At 43.3% G+C, this 12,793-nt stretch overlaps 1 protein-coding gene across 5 annotated transcripts in view; it reads right to left on the bottom strand.

Annotated features, from left to right (window-relative positions):
- VPS13B (vacuolar protein sorting 13 homolog B) overlaps window positions 1-12,793 on the bottom strand; it is a 988,099-nt gene that overhangs the window by 76,679 nt on the left and 898,627 nt on the right. For all 5 annotated transcript variants that reach the window (XM_044295329.1, XM_044295331.1, XM_044295327.1 and 2 more), the window contains 5 exons: window positions 10,711-10,866; window positions 8,612-8,875; window positions 4,469-4,552; window positions 4,153-4,328; window positions 1,725-1,895 (listed from right to left, as the gene is read on the bottom strand). In XM_044295329.1, coding sequence (XP_044151264.1) covers window positions 1,725-1,895; window positions 4,153-4,328; window positions 4,469-4,552; window positions 8,612-8,875; window positions 10,711-10,866 — 851 coding nt within the window. The remainder of the gene's footprint in view (window positions 1-1,724; window positions 1,896-4,152; window positions 4,329-4,468; window positions 4,553-8,611; window positions 8,876-10,710; window positions 10,867-12,793) is intronic.

Here is a 12,793-nt window from a genome sequence, read left to right on the forward strand (position 1 = left end):
AAGAAGAGGACTTCTGGTGTGATGAGGCAATGGTAACGTCCTCATTGTACCAAACAGTTTGTTGCATATTAGAAAAAAAAATGGAATAACTTAGGAACGGAGCCTCAGGTAAGGCTACTTTCACACCTGCGGCCAAGTGTTCCGGTTGGCCGTGCAACTGGCTGATTCTTGGCATATTTGCTGGGTAGCGGCCGGATCTCTGCCAGGCGCCATTAAAGTGAACGGCAGGGTTGGCAACCGTCCAGAAATTCCTGGACAGTCTGTAAAAAAAGGGAACTTTACAGTGTCTCTAATTAGATGTGTCCGTTATTATCAGCATTTTAGAGTTTACAGTAAGTGCTGGTAATGTGTTCACTATTAGTATCTGACCTACAGACATCTATTACTTATATAATATATATGAATTATAGTTTTGTATAGTTTTCCATTTGTCCATACAAAATGTTGGCTGTCCGTAATTTTTGGATAAATTGTCCAGAGAAAAAAAACTATTTGGGTTGGCAACACTGGTCAATGGGGTCTGGCGGGCAGGCAGCAGTATCCGGCATTGGCAGATCCAGAGAGGACAGATGAAGATGTGAAACTAGACTCACAGCTGCATCAAAGACACTGCTGTAAGGTGAAGGTCTACAGCTAAGACATCCATCATCCAGACTACTCCTAGACCATTTTTATTGAGTCAAGTCTAGACCTGATAGTGGACAATTAGACTCACAAATGCTAAATTGCAGCCATCCAACCTGCCTCCATATTCCTTACTGGTGCCAGAAATTGCAGTTTGAATTCGCTGCTATTGAATGTATCTGTTATACTTTGCACTGCAAAAAAGACTGTTTTACGTTCACTTCCGAATTCATTCTTCAAACTACTTTTCCAATGCACTGATCCCCAGGGACCAATGGCCTGAGGGAATACTTTGCGACACAACACTTCATCAGGACCACTACCACTCCCATCCTCTGCACAGATCCTCAGGGTCTCACTGCAGATTCATACTACTGTAACTGAAAAGACAGTCCACCAGTCCGTTATTTATTGTCTTGTTTTTTTATTAATTTTTTATTTCAGTTAGGCTACTTTCACACTTGCGGCAGTGTGATCCGGCGGCCAGTTCCGTCGTCGGAACTGGCCGCCGGATCCGCCGCTGACTGAAAGCATTTGTGAGACGGATCCGGAGGCGGATCCGTCTCACAAATGCATTGCAAGGACGGATCCGTCTCTACGCTTGTCATGCGGACCGACGGATCCGTCTTGTACATTTTTCTCATTTTTACCGATCTGCGCATGCGCATGCCAGAACGACGGATCCGGCATTCCGGTATTCTGAATGCCGGATCCGGCGCTAATACATTGCTATGGGAAAAAATGCCGGATCCGGCGTTCAGGCATGTATTCAGTTTTTTTGGCCGGAGAGAAAACCGTAGCATGCTGCGGTTTTCTCTTTTGCCTGATCAGTCAAAACGACTGAACTGAAGACATCCTGATGCAAACTGAACGGATTACTCTCCATTCAGAATGCATGGGGATAAAACTGATCAGTTTTTTTCCGGTATAGAGCCCCTGTGACGGAACTCTATGCCGGAAAAGAAAAACGCAAGTGTGAAAGTACCCTTAATCTTTTTTTTTTTAATGAAAATATTTCAGTAACCACTTCTAAGGACTCCTCTCATAACCACATATTCATGAGGATAGAAAAAAAGAACAAGATGAAAAGAGAGACCCACCTGTCTGTATCTTTTTTATTATATGGCCACACAGGCTGAGAAGAACAATCCTCTCCATAAAAGTCGGAAATTATTTGACCGGCACAGAATTCGCTTTGTGCTTTCATGGCTATTTGTTTGATCAGAGCTGTTGAGATGGGAACAGCACATTCTGATGGGTCATCTTCTTCCCTGGAAACAGAAGAACACACAACCACTATCAGATAAGGAAGTTGTTTACTCTGACCTGCTTGTAGAAGGCCCGGAAATGTCAAATTCTAAAGGGAACAAGTTCTAGCAAAATTACAGCTGATATATTGCCTACGCAGTGTACAGCTAAGAACCACAATGCAAGGTGGTAGATCATGTCCTACTTAAATAGCAATTCCACTCAAAGTTGTATAGATGGCTGCAGTCACTTACAGGGTTGTCTCATAAAGAAAACCCCTATCTACATGCCCTACTAAAGTATATAGAAGTCATAGAGGGTGTCCTCCGCTTGAGATCCCCTCCATGAGCAGCCAGATCTTGCTCTGGTGGACCAGGCCCCTCCAGACATTACAAAGTCAGCCTCAGCGATCACCAGAATTTATTAAGGCTACATGCACACGAACGTTGTTCGTTTCCGTGTCCGTTCTGTTTTCTTTTTGCGGATAGGATGCGGACCCAATAATTTCAATAGGTCTGCAAAAAATGCGGACAGCGCACCGTGTGCTGTCCGCATCAGTATGTCCATTCCATAGCCCCGGAAAAAAAAAAAATATAGAATATGTCCTATTCTTGTCCGTTTTAGGCATTGTTACAATGGATCCGCAAAAAAAAATAAAAAAACGGATGGCATCCGTTTTTTCTGTGGATCCGCAGTTTTGCGGACCGCAAAACACATACGTTCGTGTGTATGTAGCCTAAAAAGAATATTTTTGCAGCAACCTCTTTAGAAATGTCTACTGCAAGTCACCAAATACAAACTTCTCTTTTAATGATGGGTGGATGGATGAAAAATACGGACAACTGCTATAAGTACTCCCAACGTGCACAGCTGCCAGGTCGTTGGCTGCTCTCAAGGGTGTAGTACGGGAGGCAACCAGGGCTTGATGAACACTATCTTGATAAAATTGAAAGTGGGTTATAATATGGGTGGCTGCTCCAAATTATCTAAAATTTGATGCACAGTGCTGTTTTTCATGCCAAAACTTCCAGAAAGCTACTTTATGCAATGATCACCGGAAGTCAGAGGGAAGAGGCGGAAGGCTCCACAGAGGAGGAGAATGTGAGATGTTGTAGGACATTGCATGGGGGTCTGTATTTAGGGGTTCTGGGCCTACTTAACCTACCACTGCAGAAGTTCTGTCACTTAGGACAGCCGCTAATGCGGCACACTTATAAACCACTGATACGTGTGCTGGACTAGGAGGCTCCAGTATCAGCAGCTTTCCTAAATGACAGCAGACACTCGGCCTTGTGTGTGCCCCTTTATATGGTTTATAGGCAAACACCCATAAGGCTATGTTCACAATGGCTTCTGCTTAGAACATATGATGGATCCAAACGGCAAGCAAGGGACCCTATTCCCTTGTAATAAGGTCCGACGGTTTTCCATTTAAGTTTCCGTTGCTTTGATGCCAACAAGATCACTGAATGCTTTGCTTTTTTGCTAAAAGAGACGGCATGTCTGACGGAGGATTACAATGGCAATGTGAACAGAGCCCAGGAATACATCTTGACAATACATGATGACATATATGCACATTCATATTCTAGATGTTAAAGCTCACACTCGCATCTTGCATGCTCTACTTTACTTTACAAGGGCCCTTAAAGGGGTTCTGTTGGCTAAAGATATTGATAAATAGGGTATTGATATCAGATTGTGGGGGTCTGACACCGGGCACCCCCCATCGATCCGGGGTTTTGGCCAGCCATGGTGCTGGAAACGATACAGTGTACGGAGTGGAGGCAGAAGACGCTGTACACCGCGTTGTTTCCGACGTCCATGTACTACAGCTCACTTAAAGAGGAGTTAGGTTGCAGTACGCGAGCATGTGCACTACAGAGAGGTCTGCACCAGCTCCATACACCTTATAGGTTCCGCAACAGGTGACTGGTGAGGGTGCCGAGTGTCAGACCCCCACAATCTGATATTGATGACCGGTCCTGAGAATATAAATATTCAGAGAGGGCTCACCTGTATAATCAAGAGTGGAAATGGGTGCACCTACCAAGAGGATTCACCCAATCCTCTAAGATAAAAATGGCAGGATCAAAAGAAAGAATGTGTGCCCTACCATTCTTTCTTTTGATCCGGTCCTGAGAATAGGTTATCGATATCTGTAGTCGGGAAAACCACATTTCAGCACGCACCATATTTTTCTACCATCTATGTATGAGGGTATGTTGCTCAAAAAGTTGCGCGCCAATACTAGAAAAGTGGGGACATTTTTCCTTTTACCTGGCTTGGAATGTCAAGTGATGGGTTATGTCAGGCTCCATGTTCTGTAGTGGCTTCTCCAGTCCCTTTCCAGGAATTATTTGCGTTTCCCTTAAACCAAGGCTTCTTTTCTCTAAATGTATAATAATGGGATCTGGAAGATGGCTCCGCATGATAAAGAGAGGGCTGAAGACAATCTGGAAAGACACAGAACAGAATGACATTCACTTCTGCACTTTCCAGCTGCCTGATATTGTACACTCGCTTCCAAGGTCACTGCAACCTCCACTCCATCCACCATATGCGAGGTCACGCTGCCGCTGTGCTCATTACTCACCATTCGCTGCTGCGCCAGAGAACTGGGCTCTAAAGTTAGAAGCGTGCACCACACGTAGATGATGGGTCCCTTTGAAGATGGCACCTGCAAGCAGTGAGAGGATATTAATGATCAATCTTCTTCTATGTCCTGCTTTTAATCTCATCCTATTCTACAACGCACACATGAAAGGAAAAGTCATCAGAAAATGACCTATTGTTTAAAGTAAGTTTTTATTTGAAACATATTTTGAAAGTCTTTTTGATGATGTTATTTTTAATTTTCCATGTCATAATTTTCCATCTATAGTTTAAAAAAAATTATATCCTACAGGTTTAACACTGGCCACTAGGCCTAATAATAGGCCTTGGTCTGTACATATCGTTATTCAGCAGTCATCTCATTATCATCACATGCAGGACTGGAATGACAGATATCACCTATATATAAATAACTCAGGATCCAACATTCACAATAGGTGATATCACAGCTTATCGTCCTGACCTCTGCACAGGTCACAGAGCGTGCCTAGAAAGCTCTCCCAGAGAAGTCAATGAGGTCTCTTCCTGTCCATTGTGTCTATGCCCCATGGTGGCTGCTGTGAAGCATCTTTAAATACTGTGAGGAACAGCTAAAGCAGGATGGCTGAACCCATAATCAGAGAAGAACAGCCAGAGGTCCGCTGTGTAGCACAAAACAGACAACAGCCTGTTCACCCGGCTGTCAGCGAGGTGGGGCCCCTACAAACAGAATGTTATGGGGGATCCGGGGGTGACGGCCGGGTGTGTTGTAGATCCGCAATGCACTACAGACGTGTGAATGGACTCTTAGTTTAGGATTCAAATATTGGGAAGTATGTTGTTTCAGGCTCAGAACTGCAAAACCCTTTTCACACGACAGAGCAGAGGTGGAGAAATACAGGATAAGCATATTTATCTTAAAGAATTGCTATACTTTTCAATGCATTTCCAATAACCCACATTGGAATCTGGCAAATGGCAGCTTGGGTTCATGGTGGATTGAAGAACTGTGACGGTATATACATGCACAGCCACTGCTTTTCTTTATCTACCTTTTAGTAGTGCATTGTGTTAATTCATGGTGACATTCCCAATGTATACAATTCAGAAAAAAATCGAACGCCATCCACGGCTGCCAATAAATGCAGACAGATGTAGAGACCCTCACCCGCCGCTCCTGGACCCCACTCCGTGACGTGCAGCGTGCATCTACAGAATGTAGCAATAAGGGTGGAATTCATTTTGTCAAGTAATTTTTAAATTTTTTTCCTTTTTTTTCCTTTTTGGAAAGACAGGAAATCCATGTCTAACATATCAACAGTAAAGTGAACAGATGTAAAATATCTACATCACAGTCAAAAGACCAGGGCTTTGCCAACTTCTAAACAGGCCAGGAACATAGGGTGTGTAAATGAGAACATAACACAAATTGCAAACTGCTTCTCGGTAGCGTGTTTTGTAATGTGATCGAGACATATCCCTACCAGAGCGCGCGGTGATCTAATCCCTCTGTGCGTCGATCCCGCTCCTTGCTTTCTGATCGCGTTAGACATTTAGAAGACTTTGAACTGTTCAGAGATCTCACAGTATACACATAAAGCGCACACACAGCCGTGCCCACAGGCAGTGTACATTTACCCGAGACGCAGGTCAAATACGAGACCCTGGGCACCATCATACCGGGCTGTACACGTCAGGGGTTGCAGTATTTGGCAGAACTCTTTTTGGACCACATAAATGCACATGGAGATGGGGGTACGTACATAAAAACATGCAAAACCCGAGGTCTTTTGGTCATTTGATCAGTGAAGTGCAGACCAGAGTGGAAAGATAAAAATTAGGCTGCTCAACACCTCCATACGTCTAATCACTTGGGACAGGAGAAGTTTCAAGGATCAATTACGGTGCATCTCCTGCTGAGACCACCGCCCTTTAAAATGTGAACAAAACTAATAAGGAAAGAAGGCCCCTCACCTGGATGAGGTCTGATGGTAAAGGACCTTTCACTGGTCCTGACACAACAATATTAGTACCTGGCAGGTAGGGCATAAAGAGCAGATGTTTTTCAGATCGGCTGCTCCGTTTGGGCGCTGTGCCCCTCGTTTTCTTTTGCTGCCCTGTATGCTAATTAATAGCATTGGTACAGAGAGGAGGAGACGGACATGTTTCTCAGGGGCGTCTCCTTTCTCAATGGCTGTGACGTGCTCCTCTGAGACTAGGCAGCACACAGCCATGGAAAAGGAGAAGCGCCCTGAGAAACCCAGCTGTCTTCCCCTCCCTGTACCGATGCTATCTTTTAGCATAAAGGGCGCAAAACCAGAACGGAGGGCACAGCGCCCCAATGGAGCAGCCGATCTGAAAAAAAAAATGAGTGCACGGACATCTGCTGATCATGCGCTACACTGCCAGGTACTAGTATTGTTATGGCAGGACCAGTGAAAGGTCCTCTTTAATACTGCCATATTACATATCCCACAGATCCAAAACAGTAATGCCGTAAGTGTCCATGGACATGATGTTTTCTGGTATCCAAAAAGAGTGTATTATATTACTCAGTATTCAGTAAATGAGAGTGATATGTGATGATGTTGTGTTGTTCACTCAGCTCGTAAGAAAGAAATTACAATTTGAAGCGTTCCTGTCACTTCAGGTAACTCTTCAAAATAAGCGTTTGTGCATGTGCACATGAGGAATAACACAATATCTGGCCTTGCATTCTGCATTTATCACAGGTTTTCCCCTCTGCAGGCTTTCTCGCTAACCATCGGGCGTCCCTGAGCTGGTGGGTGAAGACTAGCTGCTATGACATGTCCCATACACAGCACACATAGAAGAAGAGAACCTGCTCTCCTAATTCTCTGTAGCTCACCCTCAGAAGCAACAGCATTAAGGCCATTATAAAGCCTTAATGAGCAGTGTAGCTGTGAACCCAGCACTTGGGAAACACAAAACTCCCCAGCAGCAGTGTCACCAGTGTCTATGCCTCTGTCTCTCTCTAGCAGCTCACTCCTCCTTCCCACAGACTAATGACAGAATGTAACCTGACTCCTCAATAAGCTGATAATATTTCTCATGTCTTTAGATGTATTTTATCAGTGAATTCAGACTAAATGATCAGCAGGAGGTGGGGGGTCAGCAGGAGTGGCTTGTTAGTAAAGACATTTTACAAAGGATTATTTATATTTTTTTCTTGTGCTATTGATTTATGCTATGTTAGTTAGAACAAAGGGGTTCATTTATCAAACTGGTGTAAAGTAGAACTGGCTTAGTTGCCCATAGCAACCAATCAGATTCCACCTTTCATTTTCCAAAGGAGCTGTCCAAAATGAAAGGTGAAACCTGATTGGTTGCTATGGGCAACTAAGCCAGTTCTACTTTACACCAGTTTGATAAATAACCCCCAAAGTGTCTATTTAAAGGCAGGTTCGAAGGCTAAACACCATTCATTATCCCATTTTTAGCTTCTTAAAGTGGTGTTCTGATGTGCATCAGGATACTTTAAAATAATTATTATGTAACTTTGTAATGTATTTCTTTTACCTTTATTGCTCCTATCTCCATTGTGGGCTATGGTCACATGACCGTGTCCATGCAGTTATTATTTCATATTTCCTGTTAGGTTATATCCATGGGCGTGTCAAAGCTGCAACAGGGGAAGTGGTAGGGGAGGGTCTATGTAACGGTCTAGGTGGGAGGAGCTAGTAACCTTTTGCTTACCGCTGAATGACTATATACGTCGTGATGATAAGCTCTTTTCTGTAACCCAAAGTATAAAAGCAGTGGGTAACATTATGATCTGCTGGCGCAGAAAAAATGAAAGAATACTGCAAAATTATGGGAAATAAACAAAGGCACACTTGGCAAGTGTGGCCACGGATCCATTCACTTCTATGGGGCTTACAGAAACAGCCAAGCACTCGCTTTTTTCGGCAATCCCATAGAAATGAATGGACGGCGGCCACACATGCGCGGTGCACCCTCTGACATTTTGCGGGCTCAATTCTAAGTATAGGTACAGGTCACAGAGGTGGGACCCATACCTATCAGATATTGGGGGCATAGCCTAGTAATATGCCCCCAATGTCCAAATTGGGAATACCCCTTTAAGTTGTCATCTACATGTTAGAGACATATGGGATCATACCTGAATGATAAAGCTATTTTCTGTGGTATCAGAAGTCAGGGAGACATCTTGGGACCATTCCTTGTCTCCTGTCGCCCTTACACAAAGCTCTGTAAGCTCACTGTCTTCCAGGATGTAAGACGGCCGCGTTTGCTTGGCTTCCAGGCAGTCTACATGTTCTCGCACCACAGCACCGCCATCGTGTCCCATATAGTGCTGTACAACCTTGAGATCAATGCTTTCTGGCAGATAGCTACAGATGATTTGCCTTCCACAGATGGTTACCTACAGGAGCAATGCAGAAAAGTACAGTGTCAATCCGCTGCCATTATCCAAGGTATTCCAAGGAATAAATAGAAAGGCCAAGATCAGTGATGGTCAGTTCGCAGTGTTCGCCAGCGAACACATGCGGGCTGCCATCTTTAGTAAGGTAGTCTCACCCGTCCGGCGATGCACAAGTAAAGCCCTTATCTGTGCCGGTCTGAAATCAAAAGCAGTCACCGGGAGCAGGCAGTTCCGAGAACAGCCGCCGGGGGCCTTCATCAGGCTGTTCTCAGAACTGCCTGCTCCCGGTGACTGCATTTGATTTCAGACCGGCTCGCGGCACAGGCAAGGGCTTACCTGTGCATCGCCGGACGGGTGAGTCTACCTTACTAAAGATGGCAGCCCGCATGTGTTCGCTGGCGAAAACTGCGAACTGACCATTACTGGCCAAGATACCAGCTCACATTTGTAGGTCTCTGCTCCCGTCTTGCACAGTTATTCATAATGAGCACTTTTATCTTTGGCTCGGTTCACATGTCCGCACTCATTAGACAGTGTCAGACTATGTAGGAGCACACCTCATTGACATGGGGAATAGTAGCTACCATTTGTCAAACTAGTCATATAATTCCAGAAGGAATAAAAGAGGAACGGCACAATGCAGAGTTCTAAGAAAAAGTGCTGCAAAATGGTTCTTTCATGGGGAACACAAGTATTTACTAAAACATACATGTCAGGAGTGAAGACCAGTGACATGAAAAACATTCTCAATGGTCACCAAAAGAATGAATCCCACAGCACTTGCCACTTGTATGATTTCTTCTTTTGGTGGACTTGTCTATTTGGATTGTCTTTGACCACTGAGCACGACCAGCGTGTAGCGAGACAGGCCGGGGGGCCTCCGCTCTACTAGGGACGACGTGAGAAGTGCAGACCTCTATTTTGTATGTGGAACTTGTGTGTAATCTCAATGGTATTGGCAAGTACTAAATGTGAAGATGTCTGGCACTGTTCTCACGTGGTTTCTTAGCCACGAAAGGCACTGACAAAGTAAGGCTGAGTTTGTCATTTTCTATATTGCATTATTCTGCACTAAGTTTAAAGGCAGTCCCATGTAAAACCACAAATTACTAATTTTGATCTCATGATGACTTTTTCAGAATGACAAGCATCCCTATCCATTTACACTACATTCAGTCTATTAAAAGGTTTTTTTTAGGATTTTTTCTGGGATCCTCTGGATAGGTCATCAGTATCTGATCAGTAGGGGTCCGACACCCAGGACCCACACCAATCAGCTGTTTGAGAAGGCACAGGCGCTTGCAGTAGCGCCGCGGCCTTCTCGCAGCTCACCAAGCACAGCACCGTACATTGTATAGCGGCTGTGCTTGGTATCACGGCTCAGACCCATTCACTTCAGTGGGACTGAGCTGCGCCTAGACCACGTGACCGATGAATGCGAGGTCACACGGCCTAGGGAAAGCTGTGAGAAAACTGCAAAGCTACTGTGAACGCCGCTGTCTTCTCAAATAGCTGATCGGCGGGGGTCATGGGTACAGACCTCCACAGATCAGATACTGATGACCTATACAGAGAATAGGCCATCAGAAAAAATAAATCCTGGAAAATCCCTTTAACCAGGAAAAATATGATAATTTATACCCCAGATTTATGCCTTCCAGTTTCATGTCTGCAATGGACTCAGATTGTAAAGACAAAAACGTAAACCACAAGGAGCACTTTTTCTTTCAGAGTGGACACATTTTTTACAGGTTATGCGAACATTTAATATAATAAAAGCAATGCATAGATACAGGCAGATGGCCGATGTAATAAAAAATCCATTGCTAACATACTTGTTTTTGCACCCCGTTTAGTTGCCGCACTTTGATGATTAGCGTTGAAGTCCGCCCCTTGTACTGTATGGTTCGGATGAAGGTCCCAGCATTGTCCACGTTGAAAGGTTCAGACCAGCGCCAGTTCCCCCAGCCTTCAATACAGATGTGCAGCAGCTGCAGGGAGATCCAGCATCCATTAGAGGTATGGGATGATAAATACACTGCATTCTGTCATTAAGGATTCATTATCATTCTTGTGTAAAGATTTAGGCCCTTCAGCTTCCTGAGGGGGAAAGTAGTTTAACCTCTTTCTTGACACACAATTCATTATATTATTTCACAGAACTTTTTAAATGTACGTTTCAAAGTCTGTGTCATTTTTTTTTGGGCTTAACTTTATATTGCTGTTTCAGTGCTTGGATGAGCAGGGTTACAGTCGTAGAGCTAAATTTCTATGAACATTTCAAGTGATCAGCTAGGGGGTCTTGAATACCCTCTACTGGGAATGTTTCATCTGAAAACTAACTGTTGTTTAAATCAAATTTTGCATGTAAAACATACAGTATTTGTAATGAATTAATGGTGATGTTATATTTAATTTTCTATATCACTATTTAGATTTTTTTTTTTTAATCCTAAAGTTCGAGCTCAGGTCACTAAGCCTAATAATAGGTGACACTTCGTCAGTACAGAATGCTTATCAGCAGTCATCTCACTATCATAACAGGCAGGATTAGAATGACAGTGATAGATAGATATGAGATAGATAGATGGATATGAGATAGATAGATATGACATAGATGGATATGACATAGATAGATAGATATGAGATAGATAGATAGATAGATATGACATAGATGGATATGAGATAGATAGATAGATAGATAGATAGATAGATAGGAGATAGATAGATATGACATAGATGGATATGAGATAGATAGCTAGATAGGAGATAGATAGATATGACATAGATGGATATGAGATAGATAGATAGATAGATAGGAGATAGATAGATATGACATAGATAGATAGATAGATAGATAGATAGATAGATAGGAGATAGATAGATATGACATAGATAGGTGGAATGCACACGGCCATATCCATGTTTTGCGGATCCGAAATTTGCAGTCATGTGCATGAGGCCCTAAACCACTGCATGCAGATAACCAGAGGAAGGAGGACTGTAGATGAGTCTAACTTAAAAAACACACCAGCAGAGAGTCCAATTAACCAGATTCATAGATCCCAAGTGTCCATCTTTTGGCGTCCCTACTTTTGCCCAAAGTCCCTACATCCCTTTTTATCACACGGAATATAGATTTGCATTCAGAAACTTACTAGACTGCTCCAGAGTCTATTTGTTTAGTTCCTAAATGATTGATGGACCCCAGCGTGTATTTAATTCCATCATTTGGTGTAATTTGGATCCTAAAAGGTTCTATATTTAAACTAGTTTTGTGCTAATATTGAAAGTCCAAATTATCCAAGTGTATCAATGTGCATAAAGAAATGGATCTTCCACGCGATGAACCGTAAGTGTCTCTCCTTGAACGTTCCAGATGTTGGGAGGTCTGCAGACTTGTTCTTCCTTTCTGCTATGGGGTTGCAATAAAGTAGAAAAAAGTTCTACTTTCCAATATTCAAATCCTTCCAGTGCTCCAAAAAAATCCAAATCAACACCTCAGTAGTATAAACTAGAAACATATTTCGAGACTAGTGAGAAGGTGTTAGTAAAATGGTTAAATGACCTTGTCATTGGCCTAAGACCAGACACCACTGCAGGCGGTGGGTGGCTGGGACGAGATGACTGGCAGCTGTTCAGCAGCTATTCTCCTTGTAATCTTATCAGTATTATTACTATGAGATATTCCAAGGTTTACTGCACTATTAAGTATTACAAGATTTATGAGGCTGACTGAAAGCCTGCTGATCAAGTAAACTTGGATTCACACAGTAAGAGTAGTGGAATCTGCCTCTATAGTGCTGGAGGCCGCACTGATGGCCACTGATCTAGACTCAGTCAGTAGTATAATATATCTACTACTACGTCAAGGAAATTTCCATCAAAAAAGTTTTAAATATTCTCTTTGTCTATTTC

The sequence above is a fragment of the Bufo gargarizans genome, chromosome 5 (assembly GCF_014858855.1).
Source record: "Bufo gargarizans isolate SCDJY-AF-19 chromosome 5, ASM1485885v1, whole genome shotgun sequence".
NCBI classification, from domain to species: Eukaryota; Metazoa; Chordata; class Amphibia; order Anura; family Bufonidae; genus Bufo; species Bufo gargarizans.